Source organism: Brassica oleracea, chromosome C6, assembly GCF_000695525.1.
Source record: "Brassica oleracea var. oleracea cultivar TO1000 chromosome C6, BOL, whole genome shotgun sequence".
Lineage (NCBI taxonomy): Eukaryota > Viridiplantae > Streptophyta > Magnoliopsida > Brassicales > Brassicaceae > Brassica > Brassica oleracea.
In genome coordinates this window covers 5,615,155-5,637,924 of record NC_027753.1, presented here as the reverse complement: position 1 = coordinate 5,637,924, position 22,770 = coordinate 5,615,155, and the positions used below count along the sequence as shown (strand labels likewise).

General features: G+C 37.9%; 6 protein-coding genes and 2 pseudogenes across 11 annotated transcripts; 2 read left to right on the top strand and 6 right to left on the bottom strand.

Annotated features, from left to right (window-relative positions):
- Window positions 1-604: 604 nt before the first annotated feature.
- Window positions 605-2,867, bottom strand: LOC106297304 (annotated as a pseudogene).
- A 392-nt stretch (window positions 2,868-3,259) lies between these two features.
- Window positions 3,260-4,563, bottom strand: LOC106297303 (zinc finger CCCH domain-containing protein 55-like). Its single transcript, XM_013733573.1, has 5 exons — window positions 4,555-4,563; window positions 4,221-4,282; window positions 3,957-4,136; window positions 3,782-3,879; window positions 3,260-3,695 (listed from the first exon to the last, which is right to left on the bottom strand). Exons 1-5 carry the CDS (start codon window positions 4,561-4,563, stop codon window positions 3,505-3,507), a joined length of 540 nt encoding a protein of 179 aa, XP_013589027.1. The 3' UTR covers window positions 3,260-3,504.
- On the bottom strand, window positions 4,443-9,993 carry LOC106300698. Of its 2 annotated transcripts, none has more exons than XM_013736902.1 (3): window positions 9,779-9,993; window positions 8,114-9,524; window positions 4,443-6,001 (listed from the first exon to the last, which is right to left on the bottom strand). In XM_013736902.1, exon 3 carries the CDS (start codon window positions 5,995-5,997, stop codon window positions 4,579-4,581), a length of 1,419 nt encoding a protein of 472 aa, XP_013592356.1. In that variant the 5' UTR covers window positions 5,998-6,001; window positions 8,114-9,524; window positions 9,779-9,993; the 3' UTR covers window positions 4,443-4,578. The 2 variants fall into 2 exon arrangements, with proteins under 2 accessions (XP_013592356.1, XP_013592357.1); XM_013736903.1 differs by having other exon boundaries at window positions 4,443-6,009; window positions 8,122-9,524.
- Window positions 8,113-9,510, bottom strand: LOC106297302. Its single transcript, XM_013733572.1, has 2 exons — window positions 8,452-9,510; window positions 8,113-8,373 (listed from the first exon to the last, which is right to left on the bottom strand). Exons 1-2 carry the CDS (start codon window positions 9,508-9,510, stop codon window positions 8,113-8,115), a joined length of 1,320 nt encoding a protein of 439 aa, XP_013589026.1.
- A 149-nt stretch (window positions 9,994-10,142) lies between the features above and the next one.
- On the bottom strand, window positions 10,143-12,417 carry LOC106298742. Its single transcript, XM_013734889.1, has one exon. It carries the CDS (start codon window positions 12,324-12,326, stop codon window positions 10,230-10,232), a length of 2,097 nt encoding a protein of 698 aa, XP_013590343.1. The 5' UTR covers window positions 12,327-12,417; the 3' UTR covers window positions 10,143-10,229.
- A 129-nt stretch (window positions 12,418-12,546) lies between these two features.
- LOC106298652 (zinc finger CCCH domain-containing protein 55-like) lies at window positions 12,547-15,210 on the bottom strand. 5 transcript variants are annotated; one of them, XR_001261520.1, is made up of 10 exons: window positions 14,531-15,210; window positions 14,314-14,445; window positions 14,050-14,229; window positions 13,873-13,970; window positions 13,543-13,785; window positions 13,392-13,476; window positions 13,206-13,311; window positions 13,080-13,124; window positions 12,936-12,980; window positions 12,547-12,891 (listed from the first exon to the last, which is right to left on the bottom strand). XR_001261520.1 is itself a non-coding variant. In XM_013734788.1 (10 exons), exons 1-8 carry the CDS (start codon window positions 15,124-15,126, stop codon window positions 13,083-13,085), a joined length of 1,467 nt encoding a protein of 488 aa, XP_013590242.1. In that variant the 5' UTR covers window positions 15,127-15,210; the 3' UTR covers window positions 12,548-12,891; window positions 12,936-12,980; window positions 13,080-13,082. The 5 variants fall into 5 exon arrangements, 4 of the variants coding, with proteins under 4 accessions (XP_013590244.1, XP_013590245.1, XP_013590242.1 ...); XM_013734788.1 differs by having other exon boundaries at window positions 12,548-12,891; window positions 13,080-13,109; XM_013734790.1 differs by lacking the exon at window positions 13,080-13,124 and having other exon boundaries at window positions 12,547-12,883; window positions 12,928-12,980.
- Window positions 15,211-16,642: 1,432 nt separating this feature from the next.
- Window positions 16,643-17,310, top strand: LOC106297301 (annotated as a pseudogene).
- Window positions 17,311-20,264: 2,954 nt separating this feature from the next.
- On the top strand, window positions 20,265-20,921 carry LOC106297299. The gene has a single exon (XM_013733571.1). The coding sequence runs from the start codon at window positions 20,265-20,267 to the stop codon at window positions 20,919-20,921; it is 657 nt and encodes a 218-aa protein (XP_013589025.1).
- The last annotated feature ends 1,849 nt before the right edge of the window (window positions 20,922-22,770 follow it).

Genomic DNA, 22,770 nt, shown 5'->3' with positions numbered 1-22,770 from the left:
TAGTACCTATTTGCATAAGTCATATGATCATATCCAACAAAAGATTCTAACTTTACAACTCTTTAAGCCGTACATAGACCATACTTAGGAAACAAAGGCAAATCTTGCAACAAGCCACACAAAACGAGCTCTAAGAGTTCAAAAGAAGGTACCTTTACGTGAGCAGCAGAGAAGACGGAAGATGTAAAAACCAAATAACGTGACTTAAACAGTGAAGATGACAAATGTTGAGCTCAGAAATGGTGAAAAAAAAGTTTGAGAGATTTTGTGTGTTTGTGTTTTGTCTTTCTGAAAAAGCTTGACTTGTTGAAACCCTAAACCCAAAAAGAAAAAGATGAATGAGAGAAAGGTCCCTTCTTATTTTTTTTGAAATTCCGAAAGTTGCATGAAGCAGTGTCTTTTTAAGGTATAAAAGGTCTCATCAATAAACACAAATAACAAAAGTATTCATTTAACAATTTTGATTAGGTATTTCAAATAGCACTAAACTAAATACAGACATAACATCATCATAAAGCTAAGTTAAAGTTCATAAGATTATGCAAAAGAGTAAAAGATTGATATGTGACATTGCTAAATGTCATCTTCTTTCGGATCATAAGGTTTAAACCATTAGCTTAAGTAGAAACTCCAGTTTGGATATGGTTATCCAGTTTCTAATTGTTGCCAAAGTCTTCTCCACCTTCATAAAGTGCCTCTAGATTTAGTGCTAGCTCCTCTGTTGTAAGCTTTCTCTGATTCAGTCGTCTTTCATCTTCTTCCTTTTCATCGTCATGGAGCAAACACTCTGGTTCCTTGGTTCCATCATTGACCAAAGTCTTCTTCTTCTTCTTCTTCTTCTCTAAATTGTTTCTTCCATTTACATCAACCTCATCATCACAGGTTGGTGGCATAACAGTGTCACCAACACATGGGATAAGAATGGTAATCCCCTCCTCTACGCTTCTAATTTCTTCTTCATCATTCTCTTCAGTCTGTGGCTCTATCTCTTGTGGTGCTACAGATTCATCATCTCCAGGACCAGAAGCAACCTCTTGACAAAATCCGAGAATCATTCTTATACTCCTTATCTCTCCTCCTTCCAAGTGATTTAACAGTGTCTCCTTCATCTCTGGATTATTACATCCTTTTACATCAACACAGGTTTGTCCTGCTTCTGGTTGTGAACATCAACAAATGGAATCATAACCACAGCCTCCTCTCCTTCGTTTCTAGTTTCTTCTTCAGCGTTTTATTCAGTCCGTACGTGGCTCTATTTCTTGTGGTGCTACAGTTTCATCATCACCAGAAGCAAGCTCTTGACAAACCCTTGAATCATTGTTATCTCTCCTCCTGATTCCAAGTGATCCAGAAGCATCTCCTCCATCTTTCTTTCTATATTTAACCAACTGAGCAATGGTCATATCATATGACTCATATATATCATCACAAGAATCCATATGATTCTCATCATCATCATCATTATCCTCACGAGCTCGCTTGCGTCTCTTGTCTCTCAAATCCTCACTTGGCCTCCTCGCTAACTCCTTGTGAAACAGCTCACTAAGTGGCACATCTATGACAACTGATTCACCACAACCACCAGTCTTGCATTTCTTTATCTCAGATTCCATACGTCTCGCTATTCTAAGTTTCCTAGGTCGCTTGAGTTTTTCAGGAAACCCTTCTCCCATCTTCTGAAGAACTTCACTTAGTGGCAGTACCTCAGGAGAGAAGGCATCATCATCAACAACTCTATTTCTTGCATCACAAGTTTCATTCGAGTCCTCAAAACCAAGAAACTGTGAAACTGATTTTGACCACCAGTCTCGGTATCTTGCAGTAATAGAACCTGACGCAAGACGAGAAGGCATGTAAAGCTTTCCACCAACAAGAGACTTATTGTAATCATCCCATGCTTCCTTCTCGGTGAAGTTGCAGCTATGATGAGTAACCAAACCAGGAAGATCTTGACTAAACCCGAATTGCATGGCCACTCGATTCGGATAGTAATCCTCAACAAAACCAATCCCAACAAGCTTAGAACGCCTCACACATCTAGCAAACGCAACAAACGCTTCCTCAACGTAAGCTAGCGAGAACAACAGGAGCAAGAGCAACCCTTTCCCCTCTAGCTAAACGGACAGCAATCGGGAACACCTTTCTCGAAATAGAGCTGCGAGTTTTATGAGGAAACACCAAATGAGAAAGCCACGTGGCGAGAAAAGCTGCATGCTCCAACGAATCATCATCATCACATCATCTCTGTCTTTGAAACGTGAAGTCCATTGCAACTGACTCACGCACCCATCTCTGTTCACATCCGCTATAATCCTTTCCCTTGCTTTCTCCAGCTTCTTCACGGCGCCTCTCATCTATGAGCTTTCCAAGAGGAGAAACCAAAGCGGAAAACCCTAGAAGCACCATTACATCTTCAAGAGTTATCGTTGGAAGACGAAAGATTTGGTCTTAGGACACCATTTCTCAACTAGGGTTTGAATCAGAGACGGGTCTTCAAGGATTTTGAATGTAGATGCCTTGAGAGCTTCAAAGATCCCAGCTTTTCTCCACGTGGGTTCGTGTAAAGCTTCCATCTTTCGCATCCAGGATCTGAAATTATGATTATTGGCGAAACTCCTCAAAGACAGAACCTTTACGTCTGATGATGATGAAACAGAGACACGACGACGACGACGAGGGAGCTCGGCTACAGGACCGTCAATGGAGGTTACATAAGGTTTTAAGAAATGGGTTTTCATCAGGCAGCAAAGGATCTCTCGTTCTTTCTACACTTGAATCCATAAGAAGATTAAAGTTTTCTTCTTTCTCTTTTTCTACACCTGCGGAATCCATAAGGAGATAGAAAGTTTTCTCTCTCTTCGTTTTGGATGTTTAAGGTTTGAAATTGTACAATTTGACAATGAAAATCAGAACTAAATCTAATGTTATTGGTTTAATGATTCATAAATTCTGTATTTATTCAATCGTACGGATTTACTAATATATTTGATTTGAATGGATTTGTTTGGATTTTTAGTTAAAAATATAAATACTCAAATCCGAGAGCCGGATTTGCTTATTTTACTTGAATTTATAAATATTATATGGATTTCTAAATCAAAATATATAAACCAATAACACCTAAAACTCCACTAAATGAACACACAAAAAAGATGATCTCATTTAAATAGGAAGTTAGGAACAATATATTTTGGTTCAGATAGTTCATCGTTAGAAATTCAATACCAATCAATTTAATACTAAAATTTCGGTTTGGACATTTCCGGTTTAGTTTTATAGGTTCGGTTAAAGCATCAATAAGGGTCTTAGAGGTTGAACCTTTAGCCTCAAGGCTTTGACACCTCTTTGAGTGAGTTCCAAGAAAACAAATGCATTTTATACAATCATGGTAAACTTAACATGTGCAGCGTTTGACCGTCACCAGAACTAGGACCCAAAAACTAAAAGAAAACTAGCTGAAGATGGCTTTCACCTCTATCACTGTCACCTGGTAAGGAATGATCATCAATAAAGACCGAGAAAAGAAAGCTTAAATGCAGAGGCCAACAACAATAACAGCCAACCTTCTGTGGCTTCTTCCATGCTGCTCTCCGGTTGAAAGAGAAGACTATAGTTGAACCGAGGTGGGAGATGAGCAGGAGAGCCGATAGAAATTCTCATCATCTCCTGTGTGTTCCTTGGAAGCATCCTTGGTCCTGGTAATGAAAAGACAAATGAAGAGTTACAATCTCAGTAAAGAAAGAAACAACAAAACACGCTTTAACTCAAAATAGAAACTAACCCAAGTGACATTCAAATAGATCAATTCCAGAAGGACTTGAAGAAGCAGAATAGCTCCCTGTCTCCAACAGCTGTTGAAGATGCTGATGTTGCCACTTGCTAATGTTTCACCAAACCATAATAAGTAAACAAACCCAAAGCAGACTAAAAGACACAAGAGGGATCAAGTACATTACTTTTGAAGGATCTTTCCTTTCTCCTTGTACGGTTTAACGAGCACACGTGAGTCACAGATGAAATGAGGGTTGCCTCGAGCCAATATGATTCTCACAGTTTCAGCATTAGAGAAAGTAACAAACCCATACATCCTTTGCTGCTGATATGGTATCCTCACATCTTCCACAGTTCCAAAGTCGCTACACATTCAAAGAAGATACCATCACACTGTCAACAACAAACAAAGAAACAATCATGACTTGATTCTCTCTTACATTAATTACCTGAAATAATAGGAGACGTCTTCATCAGTGAAGGAGGTTTCAGATGGAAATGTCAAGTAGATCTGTGTCTAGAGACTGAATCATCTCTTTCCTGCCTGCTTGGATATCAGTAAGAGAGTGCAGTCTCTCCAAGTTCTACAACAATGTGTAAACTATTTCTTGGATCAAACCCAAAAGAGTTAAATAGAACAAAAGCGGAAGTGTAATGATTCTCCTCCAAACTGAGAGATCTTCCAAACACATACTTAAATCAAAACACACCAAAAGTCATAAAGATTTGCCTCTAATAAGAAAGTTCCTAAACATTATACAAAACACCATAAAAGTTGAGAACATGTGACATTGTTTGCCTGAGATCCTAAGCATATATTCCATTCTTGGCCTGGTTTGTTTCTATGGTTTTCCATTCTCTGATCTTTGCCAAAGTCTTCTCAACCTTCATCATACGTGCCTCTAGGCTCAATGATATCTCATCTATTGCAAGGTTTGTATGCTTCAAACTTTTACCATCATCTTCCTCCTCACTGGATCTCAGGTTTTGTCCATCTTCATGGAGCACACACTTTTCATCCTTGCTTCCACCAGCGACTATAGCCTTCTTTTTCTCAGTGTTGATTCCAATTACGCCAACCTCATCATCACACTTTTGTCTTGTCTCTGGTCGTGACAGAACAGTGTCAACTATTCCTCCATTAGCACCAAGAGGAGGATCTGAGGAGTTGTTACCGTTAGCTGAGCTCAGAACCGTATTCTTCCCTGCTTTGTTCCCCGTCTCTTCTTGTTGTGCTACAGTTTCATCTTTAGTATCAATCTTTTGACGGATCCATGAATCATTGTTCTCTCTCTCAAGTCTTCCACTGTTTCTTTTCCCAAGTGATTCAGAAGCATCTCTTACACCTTTCTCTCTGTCTATGACCATCTCAGCTGTGGTAATGTTACGAGCTCGCTTGTCTCCCAAATGCTCACTCTTCCTCTTCACTACTTCCTCCTTCTGAAACAACTCAGTATTTGGCACTTCTCTTGACGCTGATCCACCAGATTCTACTATCTTGGATCTCACATTTGTCGGTGTTCTAAGATCTCTAGACCTTTTGAGTTTTTCAGAAAACTCTTTTCTCAGCTTTTGACCCACTTCTCTTGATGGCAGTACCGTAGGAGGAGGATCTAAGGAGTGGTTTTCATCAGATGGGCGCATAGCTGTCTTCTTCCTTCTCAATCTCATTGCTTGACCAATGCTTAAGCCATCATCTTTCTCATCTTTCTCTGATGGAACCTGTGTCTCATCGTCTTTATAAACTCGCTTCAATGACTTCTTAGAACCAGAAGAAACAGGCTTAGATGTATCATCATCACCTCTTCTGATGTTTCTTTGTGGAACATGTGTCTTATAATGATCCTTTTGAGTCTCATCCTCCTTACTAACTCGCTTAAATGACTTCTTAGAACCAGAAGAAACAGGCTCAGATGCATCATCATCACCTCTTCTGATGTTTCTTGGCGGAACCTGTGTCTTATAACGATCCATTTGAGTCTCATCCTCCGTACAAACTCGCTTCATTGACTTCTTAGCACCAGAAGCAACAGGCTCAGATGCATCATCATCACCTCTTCTGATGTTTCTTGGCGGAACCTGTGTCTTATAACGATCCATTTGAGTCTCATCCTCCGTACAAACTCGCTTCATTGACTTCTTAGCACCAGAAGCAACAGGCTCAGATGCATCATCATCACCTCTTCTGATGTTTCTTGGTGGAACCTGTGTCTTATAACGATCCATTTGAGTCTCATCAAACGGTCTCTAGTCTTCAACATTTGTTCCAACTCGAAATTATTCGTTGACCCATGTTCAAACCACAATAACTCCGGAGGATCCCGACCATAGACTAGCTTGAAAGGTGAAGTCTGAATAGAAGTATGGTATGAAGTATTATACCAATACTCAGCCCACGACAGAAAACGATGCCACTGCTTAGGATGGTCTGAAGTAAAACACCGCAAGTATGACTCTAAACACCTATTCAAGACCTCAGTTTGCCCATCGCTTTGCGGATGATAAGCGGTGCTAAACTTGAGCTTAGTACCAGCCAAACGAAAACATTCCCTCCAAAATTTGCTCAGAAACACCCTGTCCCGATCCGAAATTATAGAAGTAGGATAGCCGTGTAATCTGACTATTTCCCTGACAAACACAGCTGCAACCGTAGAAGCCGTGTAAGGATGCTTCAGACTCACGAAATGACTATATTTACTGAACCTGTCCACCACCACCAGTATAATATCCATGCCTTCAGATTTAGGAAGTCCTTCAATGAAATCCATCGAAATCTCTGACCAAATCTGAGTAGGTAACGGAATCGGTTGAAGCAACCCCGCTGGACTCAAAGTCGAGTACTTGTGAGTCTGACAAACCGTACACTCCGAGACAAACTTTCGAACATCATCCTTCAACTTCGACCAATGGAACAGATGTTGAATTCGTTTTATTGTTTTCAACACTCCCGAATGACCTCCCATGACACCATCATGATATTCGCTCAAAATCATCGGAATAAACCTTGAGGATCTTGAGAGGACCAGTCTATTTTTGTAAAATAAACGCCCACCAATCACTGAGTATCCCTGCTTCTGTTCAGAACCTACTGTGACTGCGTGTACGCGTTTCTTCAACTCTTTATCTGAATCAACCTCTTCAAATATCTCTTGCATTTGCAACGAAGAAGTAACTGTAATCGCACCCAACAACATATCTCGAGAAACTCCACTTTCCCGCACAATTCGAGATAGACCATCTGCTGCCTTATTCTCACTGCCCTTCTTGTACACAATCTCAAAATCGTATCCCAATAGCTTGGTTAACCATTTTTGATAGTCCATAGACACGTCGCGTTGCTCCAATAGGAACTTCAGGCTGCGCTGATCAGTGTGCACTATAAACTTCTTCCCCATAAGGTAATGCTTCCACTTCTGCACTGCCAACACAACGGCCATAAGCTCCCTCTCATAGATAGGTTTCAGCTGCTCTTTATCCGACAACCCTTTGCTGAAATAAGCAATGGGGTTTTTCTTTTGCATAAGTACTGCTCCCAGACCAAACCCCGATGCATCTGCTTCAATAATGAATGTCTCGTGAAAGTTAGGTAGAGATAGTACTGGTGCTGAAACCATTGCTTTCTTCAACGCTTCAAAAGCTGCTTGTTGCAATTGCGTCCAAATAAAACTTTCAAACTTCAACAAATCAGTTAATGGACGTGCAATGCCACCATATAAATGAACAAAGCGTCTGTAGTACCCAGTCAACCCAAGAAACCCTCTCAACTCCTTAACATTCCGAGGAGTAGGCCAAGTAGACATCGCTTTCGTTTTCTCAGGATCTGTTGCAACCCCCTCTGCTGAAATGATGTGGCCTAAGTAATCCACATGAGACTGGCCAAACAAACACTTCTTCTTGTTGGCAAATAACGAATGCTTCCGCAACAGACTCAACACTTCTCGCAAATGTATCTCATGTTCTTCGACTGATTTACTGTAAACTCGCGTGTTCGATCCACGCTCACCGCACCAAATGATAGATCTTAAGTATCGTATATTGATGTATAAAACTGCGTAACAATACTCAACACGTATCTCTCCGTGACTGAGCCCAAATCCACTAAAGAATCTCTTTAGGGTCCAAGTACTTACAACATAAAAGTCCAAAGCTTATCCTCCTAATGAGTCTCGTATTTATACTCCTATACTCTGACTCGTGTAGACTCTTTGACTGTAACCAACTTAACCGTCATTCGTAACAGCCAAGTCCACGTCATCTCCCGCTTCAATCTCGTTCTCTAAGACTTCTACCTCTTCACGTTTATTCCTTAACCTCCTTCTCACATAGCGCCTCCAAGGCTTATCACTCATCCTCCTTACTAACTCGCTTCAATGACTTCTTAGAACCAGAAGGAACAGGCTTAGATGTATCATCATCACCTAATGATTCAGCTAGTTCAACAGCTCGCTTACCCTTCCTCCACCACTCACAGTACACTGAAGTAAAATAAGATAATGCAGAACGAGAAGGGACGAACAATCTCAATCCATCAATAGGCTTGTTGTACTCATCCCAAGCTGCCTCTTTGAAGAGGTTGCTTTGGTTAACAGGACAAGGAACATCCTAAAGCAATCCAAACTGTGAAGCCACTCGGTTGGGAAAGTAGCATTCCACACTATCCTTTCCCACAAGCTCAGACACCTTGATGCATCTAGCAAAGGAGATGAACTCCTCATCAAGATCAGGACCAATAGGAACAGACATTGCTTTCTCAGGGTAAAACTTAGGAAAGTTCCAGTTCCTCACAGCTTTTGTGTAAGGACGCCACTCAAAACTCTCCATCTTCGAGTTTGCCAGTATCTCCCTCACATTTCTCTTTCTTCTCATCCTCACATGCCTCTTTGTTTTCCTTGGTTTCGCTTCATCCCAAAGAGCCAACCTTGGCTCACCTTGCCGCAACGGATTAGTGTTGTTGGGACGTAGCTCCCTGAACCTCTCCCATGTCCAAACTTGAACCAACTTAAACAAGGCACTCAGCTCAACTTTGTCGTTTAACATCACTGTCTTGAAACCTATGATGTGCTCTTTCAAGAGACTCAAGTCAGCATACAGGTGAGCAAGAACAGGAGGAGCAAGAGCAATCCTAGTACCTCTAGAGAGATGAATAGCTATGGACAAAACAGCTTGGTCAACATGGCAATACCTTGTTGGTAACACAAAGTAGCTTAGCCACAACCCAAGGAAAGCCGCATGCTCAAGCTCACCCCTAGTGCCCATGAATCTTCCCATCCATTGGAGTTTAGTTACCAAATGGGCTGAACTACCTTTCCTAATCTTGACCCATTCTTCCTCCAGTGTCCTCAGAATCTCCTCTCCCGAGCTATCCAGAGGAGTAAAATACGGTGAGCCCAAAACAGAGAAGCCTAGAAGTACCATAACGTCTTCAAGTGTGATGGTTGCTTCACCCCAAGGGAAGAGGAAGGTGTTGGTGTCGGGACACCATCTCTCAGCGATACCCAGAAGGAGATCTGTGTCTTTGTTGAGTCCTTTGGTAGATGCCATGACTGCTTCGAAGATACCAGCTTTTCTCCATGTGGGTCTGTGTAAAGATGACATTTTTATAGCCCATGACTTGAAAGCTGAGTTCGCCTCTCTCCACCCATGGAAGGAAACACTCAAAGACAGAGCCTTTAAGTCAAGTTTGGATTCATCAGTGGAGGTGAGACTAGGAAGTGGAATGTTCTGAGAGGGTGGAGCCATGAGTTGTTCAAATGCTGAAGATCACTCAAAGAAAACAGAGGAGGTTAAGAGCAAATAACAAGTCTAACTTTTGAACTGATGTAATAAATAAAGCAACAAACTTTACAAGTTAGCAAAACAGAGAACCTATTTGCATCAGTCAGTCAGATCCAACACAAGATTCTAACTTTACTGCTCTTTAAGCCTTACACAGACAATATCTAGGAAGGGAATGCAAATCCCACACAAAACGAGTACCAAGTTTCCCTAAGAGTTCAAAAGAAGATACCTTTACGTGAGAGAAACAGAGAAGAAGCTTGGCTTGTTGAGAAATACAGTGAAGATGACAAAATGTTGAGCTCGGAACTGGTTCAGAGATTTTGTGTGTTTTGCCTTTCTGAAAAAGCTTAACTTGTTGGAACCCTAAACCCAAGAAGAAAAAGATAATGAGAGAGAGGTCTCTTCTTTTCTAATTTTTTTTTAAAATTCTGAAAGTTGCAGTGTGAAGCAGTGCCTTTTTTAAGGTAAATGGAAAGATATGAAAGGTCTCTCATCATCGGTACACACAAAAACAAAAAAAAATATTCATTTAACATTTTTGATTATATATTTCAAATAGTACTAAACTAAATACACACGTAACATCATAAAGCTAAGTTAAAGTTCATAAGATTATGCAAAAGAGTGATATGTGACATTGTTTTATTCTTTCTGATCTTAAGGTTTTTGACATGATTAACTTAAGCAGAAAGTCCAGTTTGGATATGGTTTCTTTTGGTTATCCAATTTCTAATTGTTGCCAAAGTATTCTTCACCTTCATAAAACGTGCCTCTAGGTTCAATGCTAGTTCCTCCGTTGTAAGCTTTCTATGTTTCAGTCTTTCATCATGAAGCACACACTCTGCTTCCTTGGTTCCAGCATCGACCACAGTCTCCACTGCTTCACTTCTATTTACATCAACACAGGTTTCTCCTGCCTTCATTGGTGACAGAACAGTGTCACCAATACATGGGATCATAACCACAGTCTCCACTGCTTCACTTCTAGTTTCTTCTTCATCATTCTGTGGCTCTATAACTTGTGGTGCTACAGTTTCATTATCTTTAGAAGCAAGCTCTTGACAAATCCTTGAGTCCTTTTTATACTCCTTATCTCTCCTCCTGATTCCAAGTGATTCCGAAGTGTCTCCTACATCTTTCTTTCTACATTTGACCAGCTGAGAAATGGTAATATCATCATAAGAATCCGTATGATTCTCATCATCATCATCATCCTCACGAGCTCGCTTGCCTCTCAAATGCTCACTTGTCCTCTTCGCTAACTCCTTGTGAAACAACTCACTAAGTGGCATTTCTACTGATACTGATCCCATACGTCTCGCTATTCTAAGTTTCCTAGGTCGCTTGAGTTTTGCAGGAAACCCTTCTCCCAACTTCTGAAGAACTTCACTTAGTGGCTGTGCCTCAGGAAAAGCACCATCATCACCAGCATTGCTTGCACCACAAGTTTCATTTGACTCCTCAAAACCAAGAAACTGTGAAACTGATTTCACCCACCAGTCTCGGTATCTCATAGTAACAGAACCTGCAGCAAGACGAGAAGGCATGTACAGCTTCAAACCAACAAGAGACTTATTGTAATCATCCCATGCTTCCTTCTCTGTGTAGTCACTGCTATGACGAGTAACCAAACCAGGAAGATCTTGACTAAACCCGAACTGTATCGCCACTCGATTCGGATAATAATCCTCTACAAAACCAATCCCAACAAGCTGAGAACTCCTCACACATCTAGCAAACGCAACAAACTCATCATCAAGACTGTTATCAACATTCACCCACATAGCTTCCTCAACGTAAAACCTAAGAGGGTTCCAATTCTGTAATGGTTTAGTATATGGACGCCACTCGAAATCATCAAGACTCAATCTCACATTCTCATACTTCTTCTGCAAACCGTCCCACCGAGAGATTCTCGGCTCCCCTTTAGGTATCTCCTTAGCTTTTGGTCTCACGTTCTTGAACCTCTCCCAAGTCCACACTTGAACTAACTTCAACAGAGACTTGGGATGATAAGACTCATCTCCTGTAATGGCACCTAAATCTCTGTACACGCTAGCGAGAACAGCAGGAGCAAGAGCAACCCTTTCCCCTCTAGCTAAACGGACAGCAACTGGGAACACATGTCTTGAAATAGAGCGGCGAGACATATGTGGAAACACCAAATGAGAAAGCCACATGGCAAGAAAAGCTTCATGCTCCAACGGATCATCTCTGTCTCCGAAACGCAAAGTCCATTGTGACTGTCTCACTTGCCCACCTTTGCCCCCCATAATCTTTGTTCTTGCTTTCTCCAGCTTCTTCACGGCATCTCTCATCTCTGAGCTTTCCACAGAGGCGAAAACAGAAGAACCCAAAACAGAAAACCCTAGAAGAACCATCACATCCTCTAGCGTTATCGTTGCTTCACCCCAAGGGAAGACGAATGATTTGGTCTCAGGACACCATTTATCAACTAGGGCTTGAATCAAAGATGGGTTTTTACTGATTTTGAATGTAGATGCCTTGATAGCTTCAAAGATCCCAGCTTTTCTCCAAGTGGGTTCGTGCAAAGCTTCCATCTTTCGCATCCAGGATATGAAATTACGATCTATAGACCCAGCCCCATTGCCGAAACTCCTCAAAGTCGGAACCTTTACGTCTGATGAAGAAACAGAGACACGACGACGACGAGGAAGCTCGGCCACAGGACCGTCAATGGAGGTTACGTAAGGTTTCAGGAAATGGGTTTTCATCAAGCAGCAAGGATCTCTCGTTCTTTCTACACTTGAATCCATAAGATGATTAAAGTTTTCTTCTTTCTCTTTTTCTACACCTGAATCCTTATATGGTAACTTGAGAGGAACTCAATTAAATGAACACAAAAAAAAAAGATTTATTTATTTCATAAGGGAGCATTTTATTTAACCTGATAAATTAAATTGGTTCAAATTCATTGTTAAATCTTCAATACCAATCAAGTTAATATCAAATCTCGGTTTGGACATTTCCGGTTCAGTTAAGTTGGGCTAAAGCGTCAAATTAGAGTCTTAAAGGTTCAACCTTTATCCTCAAGGCTTTGTGAATTGTGCCACTGACCCTTTTTTGAAAGTGAGTTCCAAGAAAGCACACATGTATTTTATACAATTATGGTAAAAACTAACAGATGCAGCTTTTGCCCATCACTAGGACTAGGACCCAAAAAAACTAAAAGAAAATCTAATTAGAGTTTCAGTTACTGTGTTGATCTCCATATGTTGTCTGAGGTTAGTCATAATAGCTTTTTGTTGATTACATAATATCTTTTTGACCTTTTCTCTTGTGTTTCCATGTTAAAAACCCCTCTTAAGCTTTGGTATATATATTGATCAAAAAAAAAAAAAAAAAAAAAAAGCTTTGGTATATATACACAATTTCTTTTCTACTTCCATCTTTTATCAGTCTTTACCTCTCTGCACTCAAAACAAAAAAAAAAAAAACAAATGAAGTTAAGCAACAAAAAGTAACAGTTTTATAGGAGTTTCAAGTTACTTCATGGCGTAATTGCTCACCTTTCAATCAGTACACTTGTTTCTTTCTACCTATAGTGAGTGAGCCTGAAAAGGTAAAAGATGGTTTGGGTTTAGAGAATATGCTATTTTGTTATGAGATACTATCTGAGTTTAGGTTGAACATACCCATTCCTCTGCTTTGGTATCAGACTCAGTTTGGAGTGCTTCTTCAGACTTAATAGGGAAACCAAACAAGCTATCAGGAAGCGTATTCTCCGGACTTGTCTCTTGCCTTGAGAAATGATAAATAAGAACGTGTGTAAGAACTAATGAAGTAGCTTATTTAGGCCTTAATTCAAATCACTCGTTTACCTCTTGTGGAACTCGTTACTGTATCCGCATACTTTGTTGTTGTTTGGTACTAGATGAAGATGGCTTTCACCTCTATCACTATCACCTGCCAAGAAAAAAGATCATCAATGAAGGCCGAGAAAAGAAAGCTTAAAAGGTCAACAAGAACAACCTTCTGTGGTTTCTTCCATGCTGCTTTCTGGTTGAAAGAGAAGACTATGGTTGAACCGAGGTGGGAGATGAGAAGGAGAGCCGATAGAAAGACTACGCTGGAGATGATGAACAGACTCATTCTCCCTCCCAGGCAATTGCAGAGCCAAGAACCTTCTTCTTTGGAGTTCTACTTCAATGGCATGTTGTGCATCAGCTTTCCTTCTCATCATCTCTTGTGTGTTCCTTGAAAACATCCTTGGACCTGGTAATGAAAAGACAACTGAAGAGTTACAATCTCAGTAAAGAAAGAAACAAAAAATACAATTCTTAACTCAACACAGAAACTAACCCAAGTGACATTCATAGAGATCCATTTCAGAAGGACTTGAAGAAGCAGAATAGCTCCCTCTCTCCAACAGCTGCTGAAGTTGCTGCTGTTGCCACTTGCTATCATTTCACCAAACCATAATAAGTAAACAAACCCAAAACAGACTAAAAGACACAAAGAGGGATCAAGGTACATTACTTTTGAAGGATCTTTCCTTTCTCCTTGTACGGTTTAACAAGCACACGTGAGTCACAGATGAAATGAGGGTTGCCTCGAGCCAATACGATCCTCACAGTTTCAGCATTAGAGAAAGTAACAAACCCATACATCCTTTGCTGCTGATATGGTATCCTCACATCTTCCACAGCTCCAAAGTCACTATAAATTCAAAGAAGATGCCATCACTCTGTCAACAACAAACAAATAAACAATGATGGCTTGATGATTCTCTCTTAACATTACCTGAAATAAGAGGAGACGTCTGCATCAGTGAATGAGCTTTCAGACGGAAATGTCAAGTAGATCTGTCTAGAGACTGAGTCATCTCTCTCATGCCTACTTGGACTGTAATAGTAACCACTTTCTTCTCCTTGTCTGCAAGAAACAAAGAAAAAAAAACATTATTTCTTGTAAAGTCAGAGTCTTTCACAAAGACAGATCAAAAAGATTCAAACTTTACCTTAGCGCCATGAGCTGAGCCATTCTCTGTTGCTGAGCTAACTTCATCCTCATCATCCCCTCTCTCTGTAAGCAAACGTAGCCACTCTCAACACCAGATGAATCGAACCCATCAACTAAACCGGTCTGTGGAAACCGATAACCGGCTCCTCCTCCTCCAACTCCAAACCCTGGTTCCTCTGGTTCGCCGTCTGCAGAGAAACTCCTCTTGTGCAAACTAGCAAACGGATCCTCTTCGTCGGGAAACGACAAGCGATTGCTTAACTGTTGCTCCTCGCCGTCACGAAATGGGCTAGAATCGAAGTTAGGGTTAGGGTTTCTAGAGAAGTCGAAGAACCCATTACTTGGAGAAGACTGAGACAATAGCTGGTGGTGATGGGGTCTCGAGATATGGTTTCCGTTTGAGGAAAGACCTAAAACGGATTTGGCTTGACGACAGAAAGTCTGTAAGAGAGTGTCGGGACCAAAAGCAAGACGAATCAAATCGGTTTGTTCCATGTCTTGCAATAGAAAGTAGCCAATGAGTTTGGGGGCGTTGTCTGGTTCTAAAGTTCTGATCTTTTTGAAGATTATGGAAGTGGGATCGTCGGGATCCATGGCCGGTAAAGTTTTTGATTTTCTTCTTTTCTCTCAGGGGATGATGAAAAAGGAGACTCTTCTCTTGCTTTGCCTCGGAGAATGGTAACGAGCGGGATTATAATGAAAAAGATTATATAACTTTACTTTTTGCCTTTCTTTTTGATTAATTAGCGTTAAATTGCGATTTAGGGAGTATCAGCATAAATAGGAATTAGGAATCAACCCTCTTCTTCCCCTTTTCTTGGATAAAGTAGCTTTCCTATGGTTAAAAAAAAAATTTAAATACAGCAGAACTTCTATAAATTAATAATGTTGAGACTTTAAAATTTTATTAATTTATAGAGATATTAATTTACAAAAGTTTCCTATTTTAGATTTTTTTCTATTTTTGAATATTTTTATTAATAAAACAAGAAAATATTTGATTTTACCATATGTAGATTATTTAAATTTTAGAAATTTGACTTTCATATTATTTTATTATCTTATTTGGTATATATTTTTATGTTTCATATAATTGTTATGTAGTTTTCGATATAATTTTACTAAATATTATCAAAATATATTAAAATATTAAGAAAAATAGAAGTATTTTTATTGTGAATATAAAACCAACAATATAATGTTTAGTTTATACTTATATAAAATATATATAGAGATAGATTATTAATTTATGATTTTAATGGGACTATATATTTACATGGGAGTTTTAAAAATATTATTATCTTATTATTTTATCGATTTGTGTCATTTTTTACACCGGTTGAAGTTGAGACCGACAAAATTTATTAATTTATGGAGATTATTAATTTATCAAGTATTAATTTATAGATGTTCTACTGTAAACAAAAAAAAAATTAAAAGAAATGTATTACATTTTCACTCAAATGCTATTTTGAAAAATATTTATTGGTATTCTTAAATCAGGTAAAATAAATGTATGAATTGAAATAATAATTTTTCCTAGATTTGTTTTGTTGGGTAAAATTAGAAAGCAATGTTCAAGTAGAATGATTCAATGTGAACAAATGAAACAGTGATGATTATCATCAAAGACATGGAGCAGTATTAGTACATATTGCAAAGTGTATACAAACCAAAATATGATATAGTAGTATCTTAATTGTTAACTGATAAAATAATTTCAAATAATTTGATATCATGAAAGCTTAAAAAGGCATGCTATGATTCAGTCTCGAGTGATATCTTTATTATTATTATCATTATCAGCTTTTTAGATAAAAAAATAGTTTTTTTTTTGTTGTTTCGGAAAAATCCTCACGATTAACGTTTGTAACAAAATGTCTTTGTCGTTGGAAGTAAACAAACAAAATAGAATGTGGTAAATATATCTCGTAAATCAGGGAACAAAATCACAAACTTAGATTAACAAAAAGCTAACTTCCATTTATATGGAATAATCTCATAATCAAGTTAAATTATTGAGACGTGCATTTAATACCACGAAAAGATTCAAACTCCTCAAAGAAAATTTGTGATCTCATAATTACCTCTCATCATTCTTGTCGTGAATATGGAGGACGGAGAAACCACACCTACCACTTGCTTGCATGCCACGGAACCAAGACCCATGAAAAACCCCAAGTTGATGGTGAAGCAATAGAAACAGAGGAAATTACAAAACCCTAAAACCACCAAAGGTCGACAGAAGATAAAGATCAAGGAGATCAAAGAGGAGAACCGAAGACAAGTAACATTTTCGAAACGCCGAACCGGTCTTTTCAAAAAAGTGGCTGAACTAAGCGTCCTTTGCGGCACACAGATTGGTATAATAAAATTTTTACGTTATGATAGAATCTACTCGTTTGGTAATAAAAAAAGTACTTGCGTATGGCTCCGGTGACGCTAAGGTATAAGTTTGGTGATGATGTGGCAACCGAACGAGTGGAAGACAATGGTTTTATGTGGTGGGTGAGGGCGGTGGAGAGTGTACCGAAAGAAGATATGGAAGAGTATATGAAGGGGTTGAGTGGTTTAAGGGATAATTTGTGGACGAGGATTTATGAGTTGGGTGGTGATCCGACGATGCAGATTAATGCTCAGGCGTTTCCAAGTCGAATGGCTCTGGTTTACTGGGAAATGATGGATGAAAATCTGGTGATTAGGTACGATCAAGATGAAGCAGTTAACGGGTGCATATGTGGACTTTGCGGCGATTCCGTTTCTGTCTCAAAACCGTAGGCAGTGAAGTGTTTTCATTAATATAGATTTACACTTCGGTGTTATACCTATATGTTTATCTAAATTATTTACATTGGTTTAACTAAATTAATTCATGGTTTTTCACATTTATGCTTTTAACATTGACTTATTATTCTATTACAAATATCTAGAAATGTTACATAGACAACTATACAATCGACAATTATAGTTGTCTTATGACGATTCATATATAACTGTTATACTTGTAACATCTAAATATCTCATGTGTACATTTCTCTTCACTAATTTTCATAATTGTATTATCGTTTTTTTCTAGACTGAAAATTTGAATTTGTTAGTGTATAGTTATTGATGAACTCGTGGTCTATCCACACTACAAGCGGGATATACTGTTTATGTTATTTAAGTAAAACTATTTGTTGTAAGTTATTGTTGTTGTGTGAAATATTAGCATTTGGAAGAGTTGATTGTGTGAATGTTCTGTTTTTTAAAAAAAAATCTTAATATACATCCACATAATTGATTATTTGTTATTTGCGCTTGCGAATTATCAAAAATGATCTGATTTCTTTTAGTATAAATATGTAGGAAATTATCTATTTTTTTATTAAAACTGATGAAATAATAAAACGAATTGCTTTCTAAATCTTTTAAGAGTTGAAAGAGAAAGACAATGATTTTTTGGGTTGGATTTTCTTGATTCTCTTCTTTTTGGTTGTAGTCTTGTAGATGAAATGTTTAGTTTCAGTTCATGTCTGTAAGCTGACTCATATCCTTCTTTTAATGCTTTGATGTTTTTCATTTTGTTTTCAGAGTAGAATTGTGTAGCGGGTGATGAGACCATCAATAGTTTTGCTTAAAAACTAAAGTAGTTTATTATCTTAGAACGAATATATGTAGCATAAAATGAAATGTTATAAAAGAAGATATTGCCATATAACTGAATGGCCCAAATATTTGAGTATGTTATTCTCTATCGCAAAACAACCTACTATAATTGGATTAATAATGCCTTTCATGTGCATATAATTATGCAATGATCATGCCAAAAAAAATAACAAAGAAAAATAGCATTTTATTAGTGTGAGTAGCTTGGTCGGTATATGTTTTAATTAAAATGTGATAATTTTCTCCTGATGAAAATCATACCTCAATAAACTGTCTGTCTTTATTAACTAGTCTTATTCAAACTAAATGAAAAAAAGAGAGTAACAACATTCGTCTAGTTCCACTTTTTCTTGTAGTGTCCACCTTCTTCAATCATGCTAGCTATACATTGTTGTACTCTCATATATGTGGTTTCTCATTTCTATCTCTAAAAAGTGGATGCATCATTAGTATATGGTTTCCATATTTAAAAGTAATAGCATTTTTGTTATCTGATCCATAAAAATAAATAAATAATTAAATAAATAGATAATCCAAAAATAAAATAAAATAAAAATATTTTACCACAAAAATAAAACTTATTAACTTCTTAAAATTCTAATAACTTATATAATAAATTTGTATACAATATAATATTTATAATATATATATATATATAATTCTTTGAATATATGTATATATATGCTTGTAACGGATCGATCAGATATCCGTTCCTAAAAATATTAGACTTGTAATTTGCTTCGTTTCTGACGGGTATTGCATATTAGTATTTTCTTTGCTTCGTAGAGTTACGAATATCCAGTTTTTCTATTCGAATCGGAAAGGAGAACGAATTGAATCAAAATTTACGGATATTTGTCAAGTCGTACTTGTATCAATAGGTAAATAGGTTATTATACTTTAACCGAAGAGACACACGAACAAAGAATAGGTCGCCATGGGTATTTCCAAATTTCCGTAACTTTGGAAAAGAATAATATTTTATAATTCCTAACTAAAACTAAAATATACACTAATCTTCAAAGATTGTCATATCTAAACTATGTAGAATAAGGGAAAGCTATTTATTTTGTAATTTCAAAAATGAAAAAAATACCAGAACACTAAGTCAAATACATGACAAATTCATGAACCGTACTTGTTTATGCAAAGAAAATTTATGACTTTCTGTCAAACTAAACTTACATGTTGAAACTTGCAAGTTTGAAGTTGGGACATTTATAGAGAACAATTTCTACAGTATTGTAGCGAAAGTTCAACCAGAGGGCCGAACTTGCCACCTGGTTTTTTGTGTGTTTATACGTTAAAAGAGAAGAAGATAACTTCAACATTAAGACACAAACATTACTGCACCAATAAAAAGCAGCTGAATGCAAAAGAAAAACGCAATAGCACTAATTCTATTCATTTTTGGACAACACGCACAGCTCTAATCTTTTACAACCCACACATAAACTTTAAGAAAACATATATTGTACCAGAAGGTTAACATAATCTAAAAGAGAATGAGAAATTCAACAACACCATCAACATTATATTGTTCTTTATCAGGCCCGACTCAAGAAATGGGTGGGCCATGTGCCATCTAACACTTTTTCTGCTATGTTTGTATATGATTGTAAAAAATTGGACTTTGTTACAAAAGTCAAGATGGTTTCGTAATGAAATGAAGATGGAGCCCAAGCCATTAATGTTCACAGTAATATTTGTCGAAATATCTGTCTATATAAGAGATTGTAATACGTTCATTTTACTTTGCCCTTTCGAACGTAATAACATCAACCTCTCTTCTTTGGTATACTACTTCTTCCTCTCATTTATTATGATTCTTATTTTTTCTAATTCTTCCTCTACCTTTTCTCATATTTACGTAACATGATCAAACAAATAAACACCTCATATATACAAAACACAAATAAAACAATATATAATATAATTATAACACGTTATCAGCACGATCACTCTATTATTAAAATTTGTTCTTTTGATTATCATGTTCAGAGTGGGGCCTCCATTTTTATTTGTTACGTTTATGATTACCGGAGTGCGGCCCTGCCGCCCCACTTCTTATTGTTAATTTTATAATGGTGATGAATTACAATTCTGCTGTGTTAGGAATTGTGGCCAAATTGAGAAATTGTGGTGAAACGATCACCGAATCTCAAATGCTTGAGAAGACATACACCACATTCCACAAGAGCCACATCACCCTGCAACAACAGTACAAGTTGCGGGGATATACCAACTTTTCGGAATTGATTGTGGCGCTTCTCATAGCAGAAAAGAACAATGAGCTTCTGATCAAGAATCACATGACTCGTCCAACTGGTTCTAAACCGTTTCCTGAAGCAAACACATTAGATACGAAGAAACCAGTCAAGAAAAATAAGGCCTTTCGGGGTCGCGGTCGTGGCCGTCTAAACTACCGTGGACGTGGACGAAAGTACAATCCACAAGATAGGAAGTCATTCCAGTGGGTCCGCTCTGAGCAATCCCCTAAGGGAAAAGAACACCAAGGAAATACCTCCCAGAAGCGAGAAGAAGCTTGTTTCAGATGCGGTACTAAGGGACATTGGTCTCGTTTATGTCGTACCCCTGCACACCTTTGTGCTCTATGCAAGGAGTCCGTCAAAGGGAAAGAAAAAGAAGTAAACTTTGCGGAACACTCTGAGGGTACAACGCACCTCGATGCGTCTGACTTTGTGAATGATTTCGAGGAGACCGCTATCACGGAAGCTTAAGTACCCATCATGTAACTCTTGAAATTCCACAAATATACCATAAATAATTGTTGTTTGTGGAAGATTAATGTATAATTATTGTGTTTTTTTCACCTTCTTATGTATAATTATTGTGTGTTTAATGTTTGCTAATGATGTATAATATTTTATGAATAATATTATCTTATGTTAATTATTTTTGTTTGTCTCAGAAATGGACATTACAAATGGAACACCAACCAAGATCAATGCTAGAGATATTTTTATACCAGATAGTGGAACAACACACACTATTCTGAAATACATAAAATATTTTTCTGAACTAAAACCGACAAATATCACTGTTAACACAATATCGGATCCTGCAGACTTGATCGAAGGGATTGGTAAAGCCCATTTCACGTTACCTAATGGGACAAAATTCTCTATAAATAATGCATTATTTTCTCCAAATTCTAAAAGGAATTTGTTGAGTTTTAAAGACATATATCTTCAAGGATTTGATACTCAGTCTGCAACTGAGGATGGAAAGAAGTATATGTATATTACTCTTGAGAATCGGGAAAACAAAAGGTGTTAAAAATTACCAAAACTCCCTTCTGGTCTGCATCATGCTTATATAAGTTCCATTGAATCACATTTGGTGATTAAAGAAAATTCTAGTAATTTTACACTATGGCATGATCGTCTTGGTCATCCAGGCACTACAATGATGCGAAAAATCATCGAGAACTCACATGGTCATTCACTGAAACCCCAAGAAGTTTATCATGGGAATAAAATGACATGTACTACGTGTTCTCTTGCAAAGTTGATTATAAGACCATCGCCAACCAAAATAGATAAAGAGTTACCAAAGTTCCTTGAACGAATTCAAGGCGATATTTGTGGACCTATACATCCACCTTGTGGACCATTCTATTATTTTTTGGTAATGATCGATGCGTCGAGTAGATGGTCACATATTTTTCTATTGTCCTCTCGAAATTTGGCATTTGCGAGATTTTTTTCTCAGATAATCAAACTAAGAGCTCAGTTTCCTGATTATCCGATAAAGAGAGTTAGACTGGACAACGCTGGTGAGTTTACCTCTCAAGTATTCAATGATTATTGTTGAACACCCTGTCGCTCATGTTCATACAAAAAATGGTTTGGCTGAATCATTGATTAAACGTCTGCAACTGATTGCGAAACAATTGATCATGAAATCTAAACTCCCAACTTCCGTGTGGGGACATGCTATTTTGCATGCAGAAGCACTGATTCGGGTGAGACCAAGTCCATATCACAAATACTCCCCAATACAGTTAGCATTTGGACGAGAACCAAATATTTATGATTTAAGAATTTTTGGTTGCGCTGTATATGTGCCAATTGCACCTCCCAAACGTACAAAGATTAGACCCCAAAGGAGGCTACAGAGATGGGACCCCAAATGAGGTTAGGGATATATGTTGGTTGTGACTCTCCATCAATTATACTATACCTAGAACCGCAATCTGGTGACGTATTTATGGCACGTTTTGCTGATTGCCACTTTGATGAAAAAGTATTCCCAGTTCTTGGGGAGAAAATAAACAAGTAGGAAAGAATATCAAATGGTGTGTACCATCTTTGCTACACCTTGATCCCCCTACAAAACAGTCAGAATTAGAGGTCCGTCGAATTATGCATTTACAAAACATCGCAAATCAACTACCCGATGCTTTTGCAGACACCAAATTGGTTACAAAATCACATATACCGGCTGCAAAATCCTGCTCGTGTAGAAATGTCACATGAACGTGGAGTAGACGATAATACACGAGAGTCTAAAATACACTTGAAGCGTGGTAGACCTATTGGTTCTAAGGATAAGAATCCTAGAAAA

Coding starts and splice junctions, on each gene's coding strand:
- LOC106297303 (XM_013733573.1), bottom strand. Junction 4,137..4,220: donor GACGTCTCCTATTATTTCAG/GTAATTAATGTA, acceptor TTGAATGTGTAG/CGACTTTGGAACTGTGGAAG. Junction 3,696..3,781: donor TCTATTTGAATGTCACTTGG/GTTAGTTTCTAT, acceptor TTTCATTACCAG/GACCAAGGATGCTTCCAAGG.
- LOC106298652 (XM_013734788.1), bottom strand. CDS start 15,126: ATGGATCCCGACGATCCCACTTCCATAATCTTCAAAAAGATCAGAACT. Junction 14,230..14,313: donor GACGTCTCCTCTTATTTCAG/GTAATGTTAAGA, acceptor TTGAATTTATAG/TGACTTTGGAGCTGTGGAAG. Junction 13,786..13,872: donor TCTCTATGAATGTCACTTGG/GTTAGTTTCTGT, acceptor TTTCATTACCAG/GTCCAAGGATGTTTTCAAGG.
- LOC106297299 (XM_013733571.1), top strand. CDS start 20,265: ATGGTGATGAATTACAATTCTGCTGTGTTAGGAATTGTGGCCAAATTG.
- LOC106298742 (XM_013734889.1), bottom strand. CDS start 12,326: ATGGATTCAAGTGTAGAAAGAACGAGAGATCCTTGCTGCTTGATGAAA.
- LOC106300698 (XM_013736902.1), bottom strand. CDS start 5,997: ATGGATCGTTATAAGACACAGGTTCCACCAAGAAACATCAGAAGAGGT.
- LOC106297302 (XM_013733572.1), bottom strand. CDS start 9,510: ATGGCTCCACCCTCTCAGAACATTCCACTTCCTAGTCTCACCTCCACT. Junction 8,374..8,451: donor CCTTTGCTAGATGCATCAAG/GTGTCTGAGCTT, acceptor GGATTGCTTTAG/GATGTTCCTTGTCCTGTTAA.